Below are 24406 nucleotides of genomic sequence, written 5' to 3'. Positions count from 1 at the left end.
AGTATGATGAGAGAAAGAGTGATGAGAAAAAATGAAGAAAGAGAAAGTATGAAGAGAGAAAATGAAAGATCGAGGAGAGAGAAAGTGTGATTAGAGAAAATGAGAAGAGAAAGTGTTATGAGAGAGAATGAAGAGAGAGAAAGTGTGACGAGAGAGAAAGTATGATGAGAGAATAGTAAGAGAGATTGAGGAGAGAGAAAGTATGATGAAAAAATGAGGAGAGAGTGTGTAATGAGAGAAAAAGTGTGATGGAAGATAATGAAGAGAGAGAAAATAAGGAGAGAGAGAAAATAAAGGAGAGAGAGTGTGTGATGAGAGAGAATATAGAGAGAAAATGACAGAAAATGTGTGATGAGAGAGAAAGTATGTTGAGAGAGAAAGTGTGATGATAGAATAAGAGAGAGAAAATATGATGAGAGAGAACAAGGAGAGAGAGTGTGATATGAAAAAAAATTAAACAAATATACTAAGGGTATTTTTATCCAAAACTTAATTCACATTCCTATTCCATCAAAACTCAAGGGAGGAGGTGAGTTTCATCCATACCCAAGTTTTTAAATTTCATTTCAAAATTTTGATTCTATTCCAAACAACCAAACATAAAATTTGGTTCCCTCATTCCCAAACCCCTAAACCAAACGTCACCTGAGCTTAACTTAGACATGGGATCGTGTTTGACACAGCGTGAAATTAAACCCAACATTTTAAAGAATATATATTCTATTTAAATATTTAATTTGAGAAACATATAATTTTTAAAATTAAAAACTAGTTGTATTTGATTAATTATTTAATATTTAAAAAAACAATTTAATATATAATTATTATTAAATTATAATTAATTTAAAATTATTGATTTAAATTTTCATAATTAAGTTATTAATTATAATCATCAATCAATTTATCTTTATTTCGTTTCAAAATCAATAAATTTCTTTCACTGATTTACGATTAATAATAAAGGATTTGCGTGAATTAAAAAGTCTCATGCCCGTTGCGTGTGACCGTTATCGCTCTTTAATCTCATGCCCGTTGCGTCGCTTTGCCCCTCCGTCTCCCACATCGCCCCCTTTCTCCCACACGGAGTCGAAGGAAAGAAGAGGTTGAGTCGGGCTCCTCCGTCTCCCACATCGCCCCCGTTTCTACCCCGTCCACCCCGCTTCCTCGCCTCCTCCCCTTCTTCCTGCCCATTTTCCAATTTTCCGGGTTCCTCCCTTTTCCCCTCGACTCGTTGCGTGAAGAGGAGCTACAGCGACGGCGAGCTGTGATGGGCACCGGGGGCAAGGTACCAATCCCGCTTCCTGCTCCCTGTTTTTTTTCCCGATGCCAGAAATCTTGCTTCGTGTTGTGGGATTTGGGCATTTTTGTTCGATGCCCTAGTGTTGTGATTGGCTGCTTATTGTAGTGATTCTCATAATTGCACGTTTATGTCCCATTTCGTTTTGTTTTTGTTTCCTTTTCTTGGTTTGTACTGGGTACTAGAGACATTTGTGCAAACATTCACTTTGTTTTTTATCGCTTCTTTACCTTTTAAATTCATGTTATTTTCTGCGAGTTAATGTAACTTTTGTTTTATTGCTTCTTTTCCTTTGGAATTCATGTTTTTTTTCTGCGAGTTAATGTAACTTTTGTCACACAAGTTGATGTAATTTTACTAGGTTCCCAACGTATGCATGTGTTTGTTTCTTTGACTTAGGACGTATGGGTTTGGTTATTGCAAGTATCTTTTGTGCTGTGGTAATTTTTTTTTCGGATCTAGAGTGCCTGGATTTCTCTTAACTGCATTTTTACTCATTTTTACAGCTCACATTATGTGGTACAGATTCGTGAGGAATCCTTCAATCAAGAAAGCTTGTCTTATCAATTTTCTATATGTTTACATTATGTGAATGAATATTTCTTGTTGAATTTTCCAAATCTAAATATGTTTGCTATACCTTTTTAGAGAGCTATAACTTGGTGATAATTCCTAGTGTGAGTGGGTGGGGTTAAGACTCTACCCAGATGCTTCCATTTAAATTATTGTTGAAGTCTCTTAATAATGCAGGATTTCTGAACAATGTGTGTTAAATTTACTTTAGTAGAGTTTTTATTTTTTTGGTTTCTAGATACATTCACAGATAATACCTATTAACTTACCACAACATGATGGTGTCAAACTTTGATAACTCAGAACACAAAGATGATTTGCTCTTGAAGAAAAAGGGGGAAAACTCCCTTTTGTGATGCTCAGTTGTCATAAGAAATTTTATTACAGAATGTTAGGTTAATTCAAAGTTCTAGTCTGAATCAACACACATGTGGGTTAGCCTAATAACATACTTCGACAATTAGTTTCCTCAAAATATTTTTTGTAGTAAGTAATTTGTATGCATATTCTTTTCCCTTCCAAGATTTCTTTTCTATTTATCTTATGACATCCTAATAATTTAATGGAACTGAGAATCTAAGCCTAAGTTGTCTAAGGCAACTTAGGTGTAATTCAACTCTTTGAGGTTGTTTGTGATAGGTCCATGCTCTGCCTCCATGAATAGTCCCTTTGCCTTCTTCATGTCTGATAATGTTAGTTTGTCATATCAGAAAGGAATTTTAGGATTTCTATATCTTCAAAGAGATAATATAAAGCAACAAAATACCATTGTACTTTCTTTCTCTCCACTTCAGAACATGTTGCAAAGATCATTTAGAACTACTTTAGAACATTCGTGACAATACAGGGAGTTTGTTGTTACTAGAGTTGCTGCAATTGCTGTCCAAGCTTATTGCCGAGGTACTTTGCACAAATTCTTTTTCTATAAAATGCATAATTCTAAGTCTAATTAAATAGCATTGTGGAAGCTTTTGTGGGCCGTCAAATGTTTACTCTTTTTTTTAAAGCTGTAGTGTTTTGAAGAATTCCAAGGAATATTAACAAGCTTCTTTGTAGAGTACGAGCATTGTGGTAGTCACTAATGATTTGAATAGTTGATCCATGTTGTGGATATAATTTTTAAATTTCATAGGATAGATGTGAATTAATGTGATAACATTAGTTCCACTTTTTGGCTATATAATTTTTCTACTTTATTCTCTTGGTTGTAATTCTTTATATATACTGATCAATCGCCTTATGTGCATAGCATAATTCTATTGAGATATCAAACTACCTCAAGTTATATAATAATATCCTGTGAACATAAATTGCATATGAGATTTCTTTGTTTTTCTTACGATGTTTGGCCAGATTTTTTTGCATGTAGAAGAATTGGAAGCAGCTGTTTTTATTCAGAAAAATGTTTGGGGATGACTTCATGTATGTTCATTCAGTTGTTGTCATACTCCAATCCTGGTTTCCTTGGTCTGCAGAAATATATGTACATCAAGGAGCAGAAAACAGCCATTCACATCCTGGTTTTTTTTTGCTCTTGTTTCTAATTGCTTTCATAATAGTTGCTTTGACATTTCTGTAGTTGGTTTTTTAGCTTAATTAATTGTGATTTCACCTTTTTTTGGTCTCATATGTTTTCTGGTCTTGATTGGTTTGTAAATATAGAAAGTGAGTTTAGGAAATTCAGAATGAGTCCTCTAGTTTCTTCTTACAATAGTTAGTTTCATATGTGCTTTCTATTTGTTACAAGGATCTATCAATGAAACAATTTTTCATCAGCTATATAATCAGAGTCAATTGAGTTCACTCTTGGCAATTTTGATTAAGCTCCTTTTGAAATGGATCATACGTTGATTGGTTTTTGATTATACGTTCAATCAATCATCTATTTGAACTTTTAAATGGCTCACCAATTGTATACACATGATGCATGGTGGATACATTCTGAATTTATTAGTGGTGCTGTCTGAATTTTTAGCAAGGAGCTTAATTGATTTGTAAATTGAGTGATACGTATTGCATTGTTATATGGTTTAGCATGGATCAATAGTCTTAGTGAGAATTCTTGTCGAAAAATGGTATTGGTTAGTATTAATTGCATTATTTATTATTATATATTTTGAACTGTTTACATAAGAGGGGAATATTTAGTTCCATAGAGGATTTGGATTAGCCGACCCCGCCTTTAAGGTTTGATTGTTGTTTGTATAGGGGATATATATTATAAGTTAATGAAGCAATTTGATTAAGCCTATAAGTTAATGAAGCATATTGGTTGAATAAAGTATAGGGAGTCTCTACTAATAATTGCCAATAGCAGAAGTATAGGGTTTTCTCATTATTATCCTCCCAATATGGGGATTGTGCTGCTCTCTCCAGCTGGACATTATTGATTTGCTCTATTGGGATGTTATTGGAATTCTTGTAGTTATCATCCTTCCGACCAAGGGATCAAACTCCTTTCCTCGACTGGGACATTATTGGACTTCTGGTCTCCTAGTCTTATCTATATTTTCAATATTATACCTTATTGATATGCTCGGTCAGGACATTATTGGAATTTTGGTATTCTTAGTTTTTTGGTTATCATCCTCCCGACCAAGGGATCAAACTCCTTTCCCTAATCGGGGACGTTATTGGATTTATGGCATTCTTGGTTTTCTGGTTATCATCCTCCTGACCAAGGGATCGAACTCCTTTCCCCTACTCCTTCCGATGTAGGGATTGAGCTCCTCTCCCTAGCCGGATTTTGATATGCTCTATTGGGATGTTATTGAACTTCTGGTATTTCTGGTTTTCTAATTTGATTCCAAGGGATCAAACTCCTTTCCTCGGTCGGGACATTATTGGACTTTTGGTATTTCTAATTTTCTTATTATCATCTTGTGATATATAATGATTAAGCTCCTCCCATCGGTCGGGATGGATCGTATTCAAGTATTCTGGTATTCGTATTCTTAATAGTGGATTGTTGGTATTCAGGCATTCTAGGCATTTTTCTTCTTATTTATCTTAATGGCCATGGGATCAAGCTCCTTTTCTCCTCGATCTAAATGAAATAGATATTCTGGTATTCTTGGTTTTCTGGTTATCATCCTCTCGACCAAGGGATCAAACTCCTTTTCTCTTGTCGGGACATTATTGGAGGGTATTCTTGGCTTTCTCATTATTATCCTCCCAATATAGGGATTGTGCTGCTCTCTCCAGCTGGACAGTATTGATTTGCTCTATTGGGATGTTATTGAACTTCTGGTAGTTATCATCCTTTCGACCAAGGGATCAAACTCCTTTCCTCGGTTGGGACATTATTGGGCTTCTGGTATTTCTGATTTTCATATTATTTTCCTGATATAATGATTGAGCTCCTCCCATCGGTCGGGATGGATCGTATTCAAGTATTTTGATATTCTTATTCTTAACAGTGGATTGTTGGTATTCAGACATTCTAGGCATTTTTCTTAATGGCTGTGGGATTAAGCTTTTTTTCTCAGTTGGATAATAATTCTAGTACATACAGATATTATTATTATTTTTCTCCCCGGTTCAAATGAAATGGATATTCTGGTATTCTGGACATTCTTATTCTTATTCTTAGCCGTGGGATCGAGTCCTTTCATCTCGGTCCAAATGAAATGGATATTCTAGTATTCTTAACATTTTTATTATTTTCATCACGACCAAGGATCTAGTTCCTCTCACCGGTTAGCTCATATTTAATCTACCAAACTCATTGTTACCATTATTTTTGGGTCATTGAATCCTATAATTTTTTGTTTTTATGCATTTTAAATTAAATCTTTCCTATTTGATGTTGATATTTTGTTTGTCCTCTTCTTAGTCACATGTTGTTAATAAATTTCTATTCCCGAATTAATAATCATTGCCTTCAATAATAGCGTGAATTCGCTGACAATTAAGTAGGTTCTTAGCCTAGGTCCTACTTATGTTGTGTTGAAGTTTATAGAAAGTAAATTCTTATGCACTTGTTTGTATATATGTTCATGCTAACCAATATTTATGATGTAGGTGTTCTAGATATCCTAATGATATATGGTGCATTTTCAACATCACGTCGATCAGTTGTTACCCAAATATTTTGTCGTTTTCTTTGGTTTTCAATTGCTTCTTTTGCTATCTTTTATTTATATGTATGTGCTTTCTATTTGATTATGAGGATCTATCTAACTAGGTACATGCTTGTACTAATTTCAACGAAACAATTTATAATCAGGAGTCAATTAAGTTCACTCTTGGCTATTTTGATTAAGCTTTGATCACTAATTGCTTATGTTAATAGTTTACTAATACAATATAGGTTTTGTTAGTCCTTGTTGCTCTTTTTGAAATGGATCATACGTTGATTGGTTTTTGATTATATGTTCAATCAATCATCTATTTGAACTTTTAAATGGCTCAACAAATGTATGCACATGATGCTTGGTGGATACATTCTGAATTTATTATTTTTTATATGAAGGAGAATTAGTGGTGCAATCTTAATTTTAGCAAGTAGCTTAATTGGTTTGCAAATTATGTGTATGTATTGCATTGTTATACATGGCTAGCATGGTCTTAGTGAGAATTCATGTTGAAAAATGATATTGGTTAGTTTTAATTGCATTATTTATTATTGTATGTATTTTGCGCTCTTTACGTAAGAGGGGAATATTTAGTTCCATAGAGGATTTAGGTTAGCCGACCCTGCCTATAAGTCATGATTGTTATTGTATAGGAGATATAGATTATATGTTAATGAAGCAATTTGATTAAGCCGAAAAGCATGTCAACCTACAATATTCTATATTGGTTGAAGTATAGGGAGTCTCTACTAATAATTGCCTATAGCAGAATCTCTATTTATATGAGAATAGTAGCTCAAAGCTATAGTATCTTATAATATATCACCATGAGGGATTGTATTTCTTATCTTATCAAAGGGATTAGCTGATCCCGTTTACTTATAAGTTATTCCCTATCGGGATTGGTTTTCTTATCTAGTATTCCCCAACAACGGGATTAGTTTCTCTGATTGTGTTGGTCTGCACTTGAGCAGGATAATTTTATAATCTTATCCATATGTTATTAATATTCTCCTAGGGGATTGGTTCTCTGATCTTACTAATAGACCTCAGTAACATTAGTTTTTCAGATTTTATTGGTTTTTTCACTTACTATCTCCTGGTGTGATTGAAATTCTTATTAGACTTACTTGATATTGTCTAGTGATTTTGACTTTCTGATATCGACATATCCCCGGGCAAAGCTCTTTTTACAAATATCCCCAACGGATTGGTTTTCTCATCTTATTGGTATTATATTCTCTGAAGAGACATTATTGGACTTTTGGTATTCTTGGTTTTATCATCCTCCCAACCAAGGGATCAAACTCCTTTCCCCGGTCGGGGACGTTAGTGGACTTCGGGTATTCTTGGTTTTCTGGTTATCATCCTCCCGACCAAGGGATCAAACTCTTTTCCCCGGTCGGGACATTATTGGACTTCTGGTATTCTTGGTTTTCTGGTTATCATCCTCTCGACCAAGGGATCGAATTCCTTTCCCCTGTCGGGACATTATTGGACTTTTGGCATTCTTGGCTTTCTCATTATTATCCTTCCGATATAGGGATTGAGCTCCTCTCCTTGGCTAGGACATTATTGATATGCTCTATTGGGATGTTATTGCACTTCTGGTATTTTGATTTTCTAGTTTGATTTCTTATGACCAAGGGATCCTCCTTTTCTCGGTTGGGACATTATTGGACTTCTGGTATTTCTGATTTTCTTATTATTATCCTGATATAATGATTGAGCTCCTCCCATCGGTCGAGATGGATCATATTTAAGTATTCTGGTGGTATTCTTATTCTTAACAGTGGATTGTTGGTATTCAGGCATTCTAGGTATTTTTCTTCTTATTTATCTTAATGGACGTGAGATTAAGCTCTTTTTCTCAATTGGATTATAATTCTAGTACAATATTATTATTATTATTTTTCTCCCCGGTCCAAATGAAATGGATATTCTGGATATTCTTATTCTTATTCTTAGCCGCGAGATCGAGTTCTTTCATCTCGGTCCAAATGAAATGGATATTCTAGTATTCTTAACATTTTTATTATTTTCATCACGACCAAAGATCTAGTTCCTCTCACCGGTTTGCTCATATTTAATCTACCAAACTCATTGTTATCATTATTTTTGGGTCATTGAATCCTATAATTTTTTGTATTTCTGCATTTTAAATTTACATATTTCCTATTTGATGTTGATATTTTGTTTGTCCTCTTCTTAGTCACATGTTGTTAATAAATTTTTATTCCCGAATTAATAATCATTGCCTTCAATAATAGCGTGAATTTACTGACAATTAAGTAGGTTCTTAGCCTTAGGTCCTACTTATGTTGTGTTGAAGTTTATAGAAAGTAAATTCTTATGCACTTGTTTGTTTATGTTCATGCTAACCAACATTTATGATGTAGGTGTTCTAGATATCCTAATGATGTATGGTGCATTTTCAACATCACGTTGATCAGTTGTTACCCAAATATTTTGTCGTTTTCTTTGTTTTTCAGTTGCTTCTTTTGCTATCTTTTATTTATATGTATGTCCTTTCACATTAGATTATTACTTTAGAATTTATAATTCCTTAATATATTGTCTTACTTTTGTTATTATATCTTTTTTTCTATGTTTTATCACCCCTTCATTAATAATTACTAATAAGCTCTATCAAAATTGATACACTTGGTTTAAGTAAAAGCACTGCATGATGGTTCCATGGTTCCGGTTTTACTGCTTTTAGAATATATATATTTTTCATTGGAATTTATGCTGCATATAATCCCTTTGTTGGATTCCTTGTGAGAATTTAATTCTGTCATCGCTTAATGGATTTATGTGATTGGATGACAGGTTGGGATAGTTCGAAATTGTTACTGTCCCAGGTGGACACATGTCCTTTTGGTTCTGACCATCTGTGCACACCAGGGTCCGTAGGTCATTCTCCCCAATATCTTCTATGTTGTAGTGAAATATTGATGTTGCAGTCATTATCTGTTTGCTGATGTGCAAGTGGCTGACTATTCTATTCGGCTGTTCCCACTATCACAGGACTCGTGTTGTCTCATCACTGGCCACATCAGCAGCACTTCCAGGTCTTCATGGTTGTTTGGGGATTCTGGGAGGCATTTCAGTGGGACACATGGTGGCCCAGTTGCCGGCAGCCAGTGCAAAGCTTCAATATAGATTCAAAATGCAGCTGTAAATCCACTTCACTCCCATCTGGTAAGGTTGTTTCATTGTGGCTGGTAGATCAATTACTTATTGCTATGAAATGAGGTAATCATTTTTGAATTGGAATTTCTTTTTATTACAACCAATTTACCTTTTAATTTTTTATTTCATATAGGAATTTTTGTTCTTTTATCTATTGAAATGGGTTGTGCAAAATTAATTGATTTTTTTATTGCTTGGAATTTTTGTTCTTTTTTCATTACCTTGGTAATTGTAGTTGTCAATCATAGAATTGATGGATTGAAAGCACATGATAAATGCCAAATATGATAAATGCTTCGTCAATGATAACTCAAAGAACAAAGCCTTTCTTAACTTTATGCTAAAATTTGGCCACTAGATTGGATCCATTCTCATGCCCTTGACATTAAATCTTGTAAATCATCACATATGTTATGTTGCCTCTTCAACTCATGACATCCAGTCTTGTAAATTTATCACATATGTTATGTTGCCTTTTTGTCCTTTTGTTTTTTTTTTCCCACTTTGTAGTTTTTGCTTTATATTCTGTTATTGATATTTCAACAATGTGAAGTATTTAGAGAACTTTTTGTTTTTGAGTTCTAAAAATTGTTCCAAGTTGCTCAAGATTGAAACCAGAACGTCCAAGGTTGGTTGATTTGTTTCTTTTTCCCCTCCAATCATTTGAAATGCTATAATTAGTATGTTTCCATGAAGTGTTCATTATGAGTTTTTTTTTTGAAGTTTCGAAGATTAGACTACAATATATGTCAAGGTTTAAAATTTCGACCCGTGTCGAGGTTTCGGTTCTGGACTGGAACGATACGGTTTCGGTACCGTATCATGCCGTGCCGATATAGTTTCGGTATTTTTTAAATATAAAATATATTAATTTAAAATTAAAATATTTAACATAAATATTTAAAAAATAAACAAGATAAAAAATAATCTTTTAAAAAAGGAAAAGAAACGAAATAGATAAATAAATAAATAAAAATTTTATTATAAATTTTAAATTAAAATAAATGAAATATAAAATTAATTAGATAATTTTATTTGGGTTTAATAAAGTCTCTTTAGATTATATCGATCATAGCCATGAGTTGATTAAAATAATTAACCTAAGTTTAATTAAAAAAAATTTGAAATCTGACACCACTCGCGAGCCCGCTCGACTTCGGCACTGTCGCGGGATTGCGCGACCAGCCATGGCCGTGTGGATTGCGTGACTCCTTCGGCATGACCACGTTGGCCATGCAATCCCTCTACAGTGACCGCAGGGTCGCTTCCGCGGCGGCAACGGAAGGGTTATGCGACCTGTCCGCTATTGTTGCAGGGTTGAGCGACCCTTTTGCTGTGATCATAGGGTCGTGCAACACGTCGCACCTGTCGTGGGTCTAGTGTCGGGGTCATGCCGGTGTCGGTTGCCGAGCGGAACGAGACGTTTCGCTCGTTTCGACCGTTTCGGCACAGCACTTTAAACCATGATATATGTATACCATATGTGTGATCATTAATGAATGACTTAAGAATCATGCTCATGTTTCTTGAAACTCAAGAAGGTACGATTTAATCTTTCTAGGTAAAAGTTGTTTTTGACAAGCTTCTTCTTTCTTCTTTTGGTTCTTTTAAGGTTTGAAGGTCAGATTTTGGTGTTCATTCTCTCCCCTTTGGATGTTGTTGTAAGAATGTTTCTCCCTTTTCTTTTAGAGCTAACTACTTTTGTCCTACTTTTTATTGGAGTAATTCAACGACATAAATTGATTGCAATAGATAACTCATTAGTCATTATATAGGTTTCTTAGTTTTGTTGCTTGATATGACATTTTATGGGCACTTTGATAGCTCATTCATACGACTGCTTGCTACTACCATGCTTAGTGGAAAGAAACTTGCCCAAGCATTGGTGAGCGCAGATATTATTTGTAATGTGATTTTCATATTCAACTAATGGAATTCAATTTGATTGAACATCTTTTTAGCTCCCTACTAAGAAAAGTGCTATTGCAAAACCGCAAGTGAAAACAATAGATGGGGTGGAACAATCGAAGGATTTTGTTGAGATTGAAGATGCTGAGATAATTAAAACTCCAATTCTATTTTTTTTTGGAATTAAAGACCACTTGTTTTATTTTACATGGAATTAAATTACAAAGATGGAAAAAAAAGCTAATGTAGAATAATTATTCAATAAATCTTTTGGGTATATTTCGTTGATTGCGAAATGAGTTTAGAGAAAATTGAAGGAAGATTGGGATCACACGTAAAGGTGGAAATTATTGGATGGAAGGTAATGAATCCTTCTACAAAACCTTCACTTACTCTAATTGAAGCTACAACATTGGGAGAAGTCGACAAAGGAATTAGGGAGCTGAAAAATGATCCTCTTGTAGAATTGCTTTCACCAAAATGGATTTTCACTTCTGCATATACAACCAAGTGAAATCTTTTTGTTAGAGGAGGCTGGTGTATTGGCGTGCAAGGTTGCCTGTTTGAATGAGTAGAATTGGCAGCTAGTGGCTTTCTCCAGAAAGCTCTTGATTTTGTTTGGACTGTCCATAGATTTCCTTCCTCTTCCAATTTCCTATCTTGAATAATTGCAGGAGCATCTACTTTGAGAGCAATAGAGGCAATTGTTACTTAACCTGAAATCAGACATTGCAGTAAATCTTCTAAAGTATGTATCCTCATTAAATTCGTGCAATGTTCTAAGTTTCATGTTGACCTAAATTCTGTTTTATCCTCCACAACATGGAACATCTATCCTGTTTGCATTTTGTTTACTGTATTGGATCCTTCAATGTGACCATTCTTTGTTTGATATGGGTTACTTTTACCACTTATCAGCCATATCAAGAGTCTACCAAGGAGAAGCGTCGTTCACAAATAGCTCAAGGTTCCATTTTATCATTCAAGATTATGAATGTTTCCTGCTCAAATTTTTATTTTTGATAATTTTTTATACTGTCATCTCTTTGTCAGATCTTGTTTGGTTTATTATGTCTATTGAGCATCAAGAATATATATTGTTGTTTATATTGCATGTTTTTATAGCTCTTGTAGACTTGATGAAACTAAAAGTGTAATATTTGAAACTAAAAAGATCTGTATGTTATTAGTTAATTCTAACAAGTAGTATATTGTAAGTGGCTACAAAACATTGCTATTTTGAGTTTCTTCTAGTGTTTCACTTTTGCCTATCTCGGAAATATATGAATTATACATAGTTTTTATTGGAACCACCAGATGATGTATTGTGAAAGTTGGGACATTGAATTGATTTTTCGCCATAATAATTTTTAAACAATCTTCCTACACAAAATATTTTTTCTTTTTATGATATTGCAAATAATCCTTTTTTTGTGCAAAACTATTATAGATTTTAATATGGATTGCTTGAACCCTGTGAGTAGGATTGTACTGAGCAACATTATTTGAAAACAACATAGTGTCCTCAGGCACATTATCAATAATTCAATTTTTTCATTGTTTATATTTTTGAAGGTGCAAGGCTTTGAAATTGAATAAGATGCAGTCACCTGGTTGCTTATAATCTAATACTTTTTGATAGGCTGATATGTTCCATTTAGAGAATGCTTTCCAAAGTGGAACATGGAAAGACAATTATGCTCAGAACAAAAAGGTGTTACATTCGCATCATTGTCAATGAGTTAGTTTTCATCTAGAGAATAACCATGCTTTCTAATCTTTTTTTTTAACACATGAGCTACACTAGATAGTGAATGGAGTCATTGAAATGGTAAAGAAAACTATTTGGTAATGACTGGAGTTTGGTTATACATGCAACTTATATTCAATACACAAGCCTATTGTATATTTATGCTATTATCATGCTAATCATGCTTGCATATTCTTTGCTCTTTTGCAAAAAATAAATTTAAGGATTTGCTAAACATGCATATGTATGCAGATTTATCCTTTTTCCAATTGTTGTTTATTTTTTTTTTTGCATCTTTGTGTAATTTATGTTTTTTACACAAAGTACACAAAGTTATTGGCAGGCTACTAGTTTTAATATCATAATCTTTGTTTTTACTTTTCTTTCATTGCCTTCATCATGGTTCTACTCATCCTAAAAGGGTTTGATGATGTTTGATATATAGAGTTGAGGAACCATTTGAAACTTTTAATTCTTTTTTTCTTGAGCCACAAAGGCTAGGCCAAACACTTGGAATTCCTAAGAATAGTGTAAGGACAAACACCGAAGCAGAAATATGTGTAAGGTTTTGCTTTCTAAAAGCATGATTCTTCTTTAATCCAAAATATCTATCAGCTTAATTTTAGCTGTTTTAGTTCTTCATATTTTCTTTAGTCCACGGTTATATTTCAGGCGTCTAAGTTGTGCAACCTTCTTCTAAAAGCTGTATGGAATGCTCCTGCATTAGGTGGCTCATCATGCATTATATGTAAGAGTATCTTTAGGCTTTGAACTTAATTAGTTTTTTTTTTGTAATGCAACTTTGTGTTTTACAATTTTGTAGATCCATATTGTTTACAATAAAATCGTGGGATGCTTACGAGAAGAGGATTACATTAGTGACCTGTAAGTATCAATCATGGGTACCATTAAGTTTTTATGTTTAAAGTTTTTTTCATGATAGACATAACCTATTGTGTTTTATTTACGGCGAGAGAGATGCACTTATTATGCCTAAGAATTTTGGAATTCTTCCAATGGTCCTAGTAGCCATTATTCTTGTTGGCCAGCAAGGTATTTAATTTTTGCTCCCCCACATATTTAGTATTTTCTTGTGCTTTATAAGGTAATTTCTAGTCTTGACTAGAGATATTTGTTGCCAGAGATATAACAACAAATTCCAAGGATTCACAAGATGACCTCTTCTGGTCCAAGATATCAAGAGATGAATACATGAGATATGCATTCGAGGAGTGCTATATATAGCATAGTGTTAAAGTTATTTTGATGTTGGTACTTGGACATCTGTTAACTTTTTTTTAGGTGGAGAGAATCTACAAGGGTATACATATTAGTAAAAAGAAACATACAAGCTTTAGGTTAACCAAGTTACAGTTCGCGACGCCCAGAATTTTTTGCTTTAACTAGTATTCTCATATGCTCTCTCCATGCAATTTGCACTTTACTTTCCAATTTTATTTTATTTACCTTTTTTTTCTTCTATCAGATGTTCATCTACAAAAAAAGTTGTGTTGGGTTCCATCAAATTTTGGACGTTCTACTTTCTTGCCATCTTAATGTTAGCTAACCACTACTTATTACAAAGCTTGAGCTGTGTAAAAAGAGACAAATTTATCTAGTGGTGACAACATCCAAAATGGAGACAACATCCAAAATGGAGAAGTAGCGACAAAGTACAAGTGGTAGCGACATTCCAAGATAGTTGTACAAGCATCAAATCTAGAGGAGGTATCATTTTTGTTGTATGTCTTGGTTGGTTCTTGGATATAAATATCTTATGTCTTGCATATAAACCATTATAAAATGATAAATGATTTATTATAAAGACTAACTGTTATTATATATGATGTCTGTTGATTGCATATATATCTTCAAAAATAAGATGAGTAGAAATTGAGGAAGAGTATTTATCACTAACCTTGTTAAGGCCCATTAATAAGTTCAATCTAGCCTAAAATGTAAGGACTTTCATGAATCCCTCACAATTTTTTAACATACTAAAGAAATCTAACTTAGCGCTATAACACAAACAAAAGGGTCAAGTTTAACCTCCAATATTTGTCTCTTACATACGTTAACATGCCTACATTGTCAACTCATGCAACCCAAGAACTTAATCTGACATAGAAAATAAGTGCTAATAAGATAGTTGTTAACATCAAGTTAGCTTCTAGCTTAGTATGCACACAATGAAGATTGATTTATATAACAATTTGATCAACCTGATATAGCCAAATTCCACAAAAAATGGACAAAATTGATAAAGAACAAAATAACATCTCACAAATATCATACACAAATATTAGAGATTAAATTATTATTTTATTGATAGAAAAATATCAATACATTAAGCGACGACTCTTTATAAACTTACTCTAAACTAGTAAAACTAAAAAGAACTTTAACAAAACTTTAAATATATTAATCTTTTTGATACCAAAATAATTGTCATAGTAGAGTTTCTCCCTCTCGCAAATTATAACAATTTTTTTTCTTAGCCACCTTACTCTTCCCACCATTTTAGTGAGTGCTTCTTATCCACACTTCCCTTCTTCCTCTTCTCTTCCATTATTTTGTGTTAATGGCTTGCTTTTAAGAGTAATTGCTCAACTTTTCCCTCTCATTCTCTTAGTAAGCTTGTAGAGGTTACAAAAAAGGTAAGTAAACTTTCATCCCTTTATTCGTATTTTTTATACTTTATGCTTGTAGTGAGTGCTAAAATTTTCAATAGAATATCTTGTATGCACTAGGTAACAGACTTATTGCATGCAAATCATAGGTTTAATGCATTCTTTTGTACCAAGAAATAAATAATTGATCAAAGCTATAATTGCAATAGTCAATTTTACATGTATAAGTTTTAATTTTGTTTATTGATTGTTTTCCTTATGTTTTTTGTGACACAATTTTTTTCCCAAGATTATAGATTTATTCAGAATGGTCTCTATACAATTTTTAGATTGGTTGAAGTGATTTGTGAGTAATTCCTTTGCATGACACATTTTTAAATTGATCTTCTTTCTTTTTACTAATAAAAAAAATATTTTTAGTGGTCTTGTAGTTTTACTAAACAATCCTAAGATCTTTGAGAGAATTTTTGGGCCCAAATATATTTTAGATATTATTGGTTGACTTGAATGCATGTTCTCTTCCTTGTGATTTTTTTCTCTTTTTATTGTTTTTAGTATTTATCTCTAAGTATTTCTCTTATGATCGAATCCATCCCCAACTTTTTGTGCTTGTTAGCACATGATTAGATGCATTGTCATCATTATTTATTTGTTTTTTGATACCATTCAGATAATACAATTCTCGCAGTGGTAATCGGAATTAATTGGCTGACTTTCTAAATTCTAATCCTAATTATTCCTATAAATAAATCATCCCAATGTCATGATTTTGAGCAGTGATAATTCTTTTTGTGTTTATAATAACGATCATTTTTATAGGTTTCTACTATAAAATCTAACTTGATTTTTTATGTGTCTTGAACTTGTGGGTAGCATCAATAATAAATTTTGTTATTTATAAGTTGGAGCCAAATTTTGTTGTCTAGATTCTTTAATAAAAAAAAAGATAGATCCGTTACCTTAGCGACCCCCTAGTGCCGGACCCACGGATATGGAGGGAGGTACATGCAGGTACATAGACCATAGGCGCATGGTGGGGTAAATCCCAGGTCGTCAGTTCCAGAGAATCGACCCCTGACCATTACTCCAGAGATGCCATGTGCCCACCGTCTGCGCTATGCCCTGGGGGCATCTGGGATTCTTTAATGATTTGAGCTATGTTGCTGTAAGAGTTTTGATTGCCCTTGTATGTGGCTTATGAATCGTTGGATTTGAATATTGGTTTGTGTATGTGGCTTCTTTTGGTGTTCTTGTTATATTAGGGATACATAAATTTTAATTCTGATTGTGATTCTGCTGTGTTGAGGAGTTTTTTTGGTTTGCCTGAGATTGTTCATTGAATCTAGCTTTGATTTTGTAAAATATTGTCCTCAATCTTTGCCTTGGGTTACTTGAAGTTCATATGTTACTTGTATTTAGTTGAGGGAAATCTTTCTTGGGCAATACTTGGCAGCTCAAATCACTAATGGAGATGGAATAATGTTGGCATAGTGCTTGTTGGATTTAAAAGTGGGGTTTTCTTGTCCTTGTTGATAACGATGAAGTTATCATATGGACAAGTTGTTTATTGGAGTTTAGAGTTTTATTGGGAAACAACAACGAACATTTACTTTAATGATGAATTTTATATTGGGTTGAGGCGAAAAAGGGCTACCGACCAAAAGTAATGTTTGGAAGCATATGTTTTATTTCTCCTAATTTATGTAAACTTCTGATAGACTGGTTTTCTCCTTGTATTTAGTAATGTGCAGAGTTACTAGAGGAATTCATGAATTCTATGAAAAGATATGGAAAAAAGTACTAACTCAGGTCACTGACTAGATCTCCTCATCGCGGGTCTATGTTGAAACAAAGATTGGTTTTCTCCTTACCTTTTCATTGAATGAAGTGATATAACTTGTTTCCTATTTGCTATTGATTAAATTAGGTGAAGCTCTAAAGTTGTATGACACATATTTTTAAAATGATTGCATATAGGTTTGTATTGTCTAGCCATAACTACTTTTGTCCTGCTTTTTGTTGGAGTTTCAACAACATAAAATGATTGCAATAGATAACTCATTAGTCATTCTATAGATTTCTAAGTTTTGTTGCTTCATATGACATTTTATAGGGCACTTTGATAGCTCATTCATAAGGTTGTTTACTGCTAGCATGCTTAGTGGGGAGAAACCTACCCAAACATTGGTGAGTGCTAATATTATTTGTAAGGTGATTTTCATATCCAACTAATGAATTTCAATTTAATTGAATATCTTTTAAGCCCCCTACTACGAAAAGTGCTACTGCAAAGCCATGTATGAAAACAACAGATGGGGTGGGACAATTCAAGGATTTTGTTGAGATTGGAAGATATTGAGGTAATTTGTCTCAACAAAACTCCAATTCTATTTTTTTTGGCATTAAAGATCTCTTGTTTTCTTTTACATGGAATTAGATTGCAAAGTAGGAAAAAAAATTAATGTAGAATAATTATTCAATAAATCTTTTGGGTATATTTGTTTGCTAATACTCTATTTCTGATTTGGTTCTTAATTTCTTTGATTGTGAAATGAGTTTAGAGAAAATTGAAGGAAGATTGGGATCATGTGTAAAGGTGGAACTGTCTCTCAAATAAAGAGCAGTGTTTCGAAGGAACTGCTAGAAAGTAATGAATCCCTCTTTCTTGTCATTATTATGTTTAGTTGTCTAGCCTACCTATATGGTGTGCTTTCATATAGGAACATAAGTGATACATCAAGGTTGTCATTCTGTGTAGCATGTTTCATTCTATTAACTCCATATAACAATTGTAAAGTAATACAATCTACAAAATTTTCATTCTTGTAATGATCTAGAATATGTCGTAAAATCAATCATTATAACATTGATGCTAGCATGGTCAAGGATTTATTTTGATTGAGTAAGAAATTTGATTTCTTTTTATTTTAAAATTTGTATAAGCTGTTACAAGATGCTTTGTTGATGTTCAAGCTCTACAAAATCATGACATCCCAAGGTTTCCGGTGAAGGCATTTCATGGATGGTATCTGTAGTTGAACGAATTGCACATATAAAGCTAAAGGTGCTATTGGAATCTTTTTACCGCTTGTAATTCTCACAAAATCCTCTCTTCAAAGTAAGTGTTGGTTATAGAATTTAATTAATTTTTGCAAAGAGTTTGGGCTGTAATCTACAATCAGGAAAGCGTACTGTTAGACTTATTGGAGTCTTACATAAATTTGTAGGCTCAGTTTAAATTTTTGACTTTTCAAATAATAATTGTTATGACAATGAGAATCTTAAGTTTTGCTTTCTGAGACATTAAAGGTTTCCTCCAATGTCAAGCTTACTCTTTTGAGTCCTTTGGATGCTAAGTGTGAAAAGAATGCATATGAGGTAAAATATGAATTATGCAACATTATCTTTTTGTTGGATTTATTTAATTCATCACTATGGTTACTTACTTGACAATTGTCAGGGTGTGTTGCAACAAATCCCAAGAAATTAGTGAGAGTATTGGATTCTCTTTTTCCGAATCTAGATATGATTCACTTCCTTGTGAGGATGTTAATGCAAAACACCTAATTTGTTGAAGGATTTGGGAAATTTTGACTGGAAAGTATGAGATTCAAACTCATCATCCAATCTTTTATAATTTCTAGCATTTTTGTGTTAATAAAAACTGAATTTGATTCTCTTAATGGATAAGTTCGTTTGGAATCCATTATGTTAAATCTGGATGAACTGTATTTCTGTTCATCTTTGATATGTGATATATTGCATTGTCATGGGTAAAAAGTGTTACTCCTATTGATTCTTCTTTCAGTTATAAGGTCTATATATGTGAAAATGCTTTTCTTTGGTCAGGTCTCTTTATGATTTGCTTGGTTATAGAGTAACTCTTTTTTTTTGTAAATTTGTTTGTTCATTCTCTTATGATTATTACTTTGTAACAGATTACAAGTGACACCAGGAAACTTGTCTATCACACTTTAATCAAATTGCTCGAGGTGCCAATATTATTCTTTCTAAAGAACTTGCCTTCTCAATTTATACCCTCAAATATCTAAATAACTATTGTTATATGCATTACTATCAACTCTTTATTCTGTTCATAGAATTTACCATCTAACAAACTATTATTACTTCATTTATTTTCAATTCACTGCCTATTGTTCTTTATGCTATCTTTTTCAAGACAAACTTTTTTGAATATGATGATTTTTCTAGGCATCTTCCAACATGCTGGAGTTTTTGCTTTAAGTTGATGGATGAAGTTGAAAAGTTCTTTGGTCATTGCTTGGCATTTTTCATAAAGTTTATGGATTAGAACATTTGCAAAAGGGTTCAATTATTTCGTTGCTTTAATTCATCTATTTTTCCCTTGCAATGCAGTTCATGGATACTTTACAAAATAAAGCTCATGGGCTCAGTGTAAGAGTTGTCAACTAAATTTGATCTTGACCACCTCCTTGTAGATCTCAAAGCATGAAACTTGGTAGTTTGATTCTTCTAATTGCCTCTAAGATTTATACAATTTGGGGCTGATAATATTAGACTCGACCAGAAATCCAGAAATAAAATCCAACATAAATGTGACACGTTCTCAAACAAATATTAGAATAAAAGCCAGAAATCACATAGTAAGGCATAAATATGAAAACATGACTGATGTTGATCCATTTATGACTGATTTTTAAAAAACAATTAGCAACTTTTTAACATCATGTAGATTTCCATTTTGGGAGTTTAGGTGATTTTACATCACCTATACTAGTTGTAAAAAAAAATAGTTTGCTGATGTTTTTTTTTAATGTTGATAGAGAATGGCAATTGTTAAAGTTAAGATGACATAACATAACTTGCTGACATCACATGTGATTGCAGGAATTCGTCTCACTTGTTATTAGTTTTTCACTAGAATTCTTTTTGTTTTTAAAACAAGTATGCTATTTTTCTCTTCTTCACTTTGATAGAGTCATGCAGGAAAATGAGCATTTCTCTTGTCTAAGTTGAACTATGATCTTCATAGAACATGATGTTAGTTATCGCTGTATTCTTTGTTTTTTGCTCTCACTTTGATTTGGTCATTTTTGTTCCACCAATCAATATACTCTAACTTTGTGAAAACTTCTATAGTGTTAATGGAAGTACACTCAATTGCTTCATTTTTTAATGACACTGCTCACAGAGTGTTAATACCAATTTTTTCCAGGTATTTTCTTGGGAACCAATACTATGCCATGATAATGTAGATGTGGGATGGTCTAGACTATCAGATATGGATGTTAACGAGGGAAAGCTTCTTGGATGTTCATACAATCAAAGTTGTGTTGGCATATGGGTTGTGGACCTCTCTGTGCGTGTTCTAACTCATTCTATTAGCCTTAAAAATATATTTTTGCTTCTCGAGAAAACATTAAATTGTCACTAAATCTGTAAATATAAAGTTTAATACTAGTTGATATTATGAAATGCAGTGCATTGAACCATATGCAATTGCTAGTCCTAGATTAAATGGTCATTCAGGCCAAAGTCTACATCAGATGGTAATCCATCTATGCCAGCTGATAACATAAAGTCTAGTACGAGGAGGTTATCAATATTATAGAGTTTTGAAACAAATTCTAAAGAGACAAAATCATTATCAGGTAGGCTATTTGAATAGTTTATATTGCATTTTTCATTTCACGTGTTTGGAGAAGTATGAGATATGAATATTTCTCTTTTTTGTACTGCTTTATATCTAAAGCAACAGTCATTGCTCCAGCCAGGTGCCCCTCAAATAATTGGGGCATGTGCTAGCACGATAGCACCTCTGACAGCACCACCATCTGTTTCTTCCTTTGTAAAAAGAAGTTTATCAAAATTTCAGTCTACATCTGACCTTCAGACTAGCAAAGCAGATATGACACCTGTGATTGTTCCAAGAACTAGCCTGAGGATACACTTGCCCTCTGATTTTACTAAAGACTTTGGGGTTGGTAAAACAATATCATTTGATATCCAATCAAAATTTACTGAATTTTGGAAGGTGTCAAACATCAAAGGGAATTTAGATAAAACAGATATCCATTCAGTCTGGGAGCAGTAGTAATATTGAACAAAATGAATTTCTGGGCCAGACTCCTATTTCTTCTGGCAATGCTGGAACTCAACATGTGTCAGCTGAAGCAAATAATTTGGATGGTGTTAAGAACTTGATTAAATAAAGGATCAGGTCTATCTAATTCATTCAAAGAGCCACATTTGCACTTTGATAAGGAAAATTGTAAGTCTGATACCACCTTATTTTGTTTTGTTAGATTATTCATGATTCCAACTTATCAAGATTTCTTGTTATTATTGTTGAAAGCTGTTAGTTATAGGACATTCTAAAGCATACATCATCACTGTTCGATGTTATTTTGTATTTCTCCTTCAAATGAACTATACTTGTAGACATTGAATGCAATATTTCTTTGCAAATCATGGCATAGATAATGAAGAGAACTTCCTGAGTGAAATTTCAGCATTGATAATTTTCAATCCTGGTTGGACTAATACCAAACTTCTGAGTTGGATCTATATAAATTCTTACCCTGTCAAGTGTCACCTCCAAGAAATTAATTATTCAAGGAAGAATGTATTGAAAGTAAAAGAAGCTTGACATTCAAAGAAACTGGTATAGATAAGGTAGATTTTGTTGGACACGGGAGGAAATCCATTAAAAAATTAATCAGATTGGTGATGTCTTATTTGCACACTTGCAAGAGAGATGTCCATGTCTTCACTATTTTGGACATATTCACCGCATTTAATTCGACCTTAGCTAAAGGGCTAACTGAATCAACCATAGCCAATCTTGACTAACCATGTTCAATATTAAATTTGTTTATGAATCATTCAATATGCTTTTTCTCATTTCAGGGCACAATTTCTGTTGTCGGCTTTTTGGCGTTTTAAAAATAGTTGTTGGAACATTGGTAGAACACAGTTTCTTATTCCTCGGTGTTGGAGAGGTTTTACTCCTAATCTCAATTGGTTTATTTGGTCTATTGAATGTGTTTAACACTTTAACTTTGATTTTTTTTCACTTGTGTATTTCTTGTGAACATCTTAGTTTCCCATTCTGGGAGTATGAATTCCTATGTACTTATGCTTCGTCCTTGTATTTCATATTACAAATCTTGTAATGCATATAATTATATGAGAAATAGATATAGGAAGATCATGTCTATTAGGATTTTATTTATGAGGTGGGCTTCTGCTTTTTTAAAAAGAGGGTAGAAGATAATTTTTCCGATTTGGATCGAAATCTACTGTTTGCCATAATTTCGCTATGCTACTTAGTGCTAAGTGTACATGTTACATTTTATGTGACTTTAATTATTGCACTATGTAGGTACATGTTTCAAGAGTATTTTAACTAATCTCAGTTAAAATATTTGTTCTGTTTATACGAATACTTCTTTAAATCTTTTCCTTATCTTGATTATCAATACAGGCTGGTACCATAGCTTTAGAGATGTTAAAGCAGGTTTTGAACTTAGTCTTTTTATTATGTGCATGAACAACGTTTTGGATGTGATGATGATAATTTTAGATATTGGCAAATTTTGGTTGTGGATTTCTTATGGTTGTTGTAGACAAATGGTGCTCCATTGGAAGAGACTCGCAAGAAGTTATGAATGGTCGATTCTAAGGTAAGGAAGAGAATCTTGGACCTTGGTTATACTTATTACAAGCATACAACTTTTAAATGTTTTACTTTGTTGTTCATTGTTTGCATTGTGATACCCTTTCTGGGGCTTAATTATGAGCTCACACAAGGATTCCCTTCAACATTTTAAGCAACCTTGGGCGCATGATCATGAACCTGTCAATAATCTTGTAGATGTTATCAAGGTATTGCTGCCTCAAGTGCCATTCTGGTTTCTTGGCAGGTGGTTTCATGGGCTAAATGTTTACTATGCACTTGTATATTTTCTCTCTTACTATGTGTGACTCTTAAGCTATATCATTGTTGATGATAAGAATGCTTTCTCCAACTCAGGTTTACTCTTTTAAAGTGGTTTCTCTAGTGGTCATGTTTTCATTTAGTTCTTCTAGAAGTATATATTACAACACTAATACTTTATCTTATTTTTGCTGTCTGAAGTTTGTACAAATTCAAGCGGACTTTCTACTAAGGAAGTAGTTGAAGCGATGGCTAATTTTAATGAGGTTAGCTTCTACACCTAGACCTCTACCAAATCCTTACCATAATGCATTTTTACAATTTAACTATATTCAGATAGTATTAGATCCAATGCACGAGTTCCCTTGCATTGATTTTGGCTCAATCCAATCCTACCTCTCAATCAGAATGTAGTGTAGAAGAGTTGCACTAGTTTTCTCTATCTTTTTGCAGCAATAGTTGCATAATTCATATTCACAATTTACTTTGGTAGTTAAGAATTTGGCTTTCATTCACATGGTCAAGCAATATTTGCTAGTGGGAGTCCATTTGATCCAATTGAATATGATGGAAAAGTTCTTGTGCCAGGACAGGTTTAAAATTTTTATTTGTTACAAACTAACCTTTGGTGTTTCACTTTCTTCTGGTCAAATAATGCATACATCTTCTCGAGATTTGGCCTTGGGCTGGTGATCTTCGGAGCAACCCGTGTGCACAATGATGACATGCTTACGTTCAGCCTGAAAGTTCACAAGTGGAATCACCATTACTATATTTCTATTTTTGTATATCAATATTTCAAACTTGTTCCATATACCATAAACCCATCGGGAACATGTTTAATCAACTTTGAAATTTACTTTTCCATATATTCCACAAAACTATGGAAAGTAGAATAATTGTGGTATCTTTTGTTGGACAACAAAAGCTTTAACTCCTAATGACGTAGGACAACTTGGACAAAGGAATGGTCTACCCACCATTCCCCAACATTAGGAAGATATTTGCTCATATTGTTGCGAATGTTGCAGCAAAAGCATATGAACTTAGTGAGTT

General features: G+C 33.2%; 1 protein-coding gene and 1 long non-coding RNA gene across 4 annotated transcripts in view; both read left to right on the top strand.

Annotated features, from left to right (window-relative positions):
• The first annotated feature begins 1027 nt into the window (after positions 1-1027).
• LOC121990106 lies at positions 1028-9968 on the top strand. The gene is made up of 3 exons (XM_042544333.1): positions 1028-1285; positions 8779-8854; positions 8977-9968. The coding sequence occupies exons 1-3, from the start codon at positions 1268-1270 to the stop codon at positions 9201-9203; spliced, it is 321 nt and encodes a 106-aa protein (XP_042400267.1). The 5' UTR covers positions 1028-1267; the 3' UTR covers positions 9204-9968.
• A 253-nt stretch (positions 9969-10221) lies between these two features.
• Positions 10222-24406, top strand: part of LOC121992377 — a 29807-nt gene continuing 15622 nt past the window's right edge. Inside the window, exons 1-15 of one of the 3 annotated variants that reach the window (XR_006114872.1) lie at positions 10222-11797; positions 11968-12016; positions 12692-13359; positions 13472-13547; positions 13623-13852; positions 13942-14527; positions 17543-17616; positions 17693-17789; positions 17991-18076; positions 18373-18807; positions 18890-19030; positions 19368-19421; positions 20627-20770; positions 20892-21062; positions 21164-24399. This is a non-coding gene — a long non-coding RNA (uncharacterized LOC121992377). The remainder of the gene's footprint in view (positions 11798-11967; positions 12017-12691; positions 13360-13471; positions 13548-13622; positions 13853-13941; positions 14528-17542; positions 17617-17692; positions 17790-17990; positions 18077-18372; positions 18808-18889; positions 19031-19367; positions 19422-20626; positions 20771-20891; positions 21063-21163; positions 24400-24406) is intronic. The other 2 variants (XR_006114873.1, XR_006114871.1) reach the window with 2 other exon arrangements.

This window comes from Zingiber officinale, chromosome 6B (assembly GCF_018446385.1).
Source record: "Zingiber officinale cultivar Zhangliang chromosome 6B, Zo_v1.1, whole genome shotgun sequence".
Classification (NCBI taxonomy): domain Eukaryota; kingdom Viridiplantae; phylum Streptophyta; class Magnoliopsida; order Zingiberales; family Zingiberaceae; genus Zingiber; species Zingiber officinale.
The sequence above is the reverse complement of the archived record's forward strand: the minus strand, read 5'-3'. Positions and strand labels throughout refer to the sequence as shown.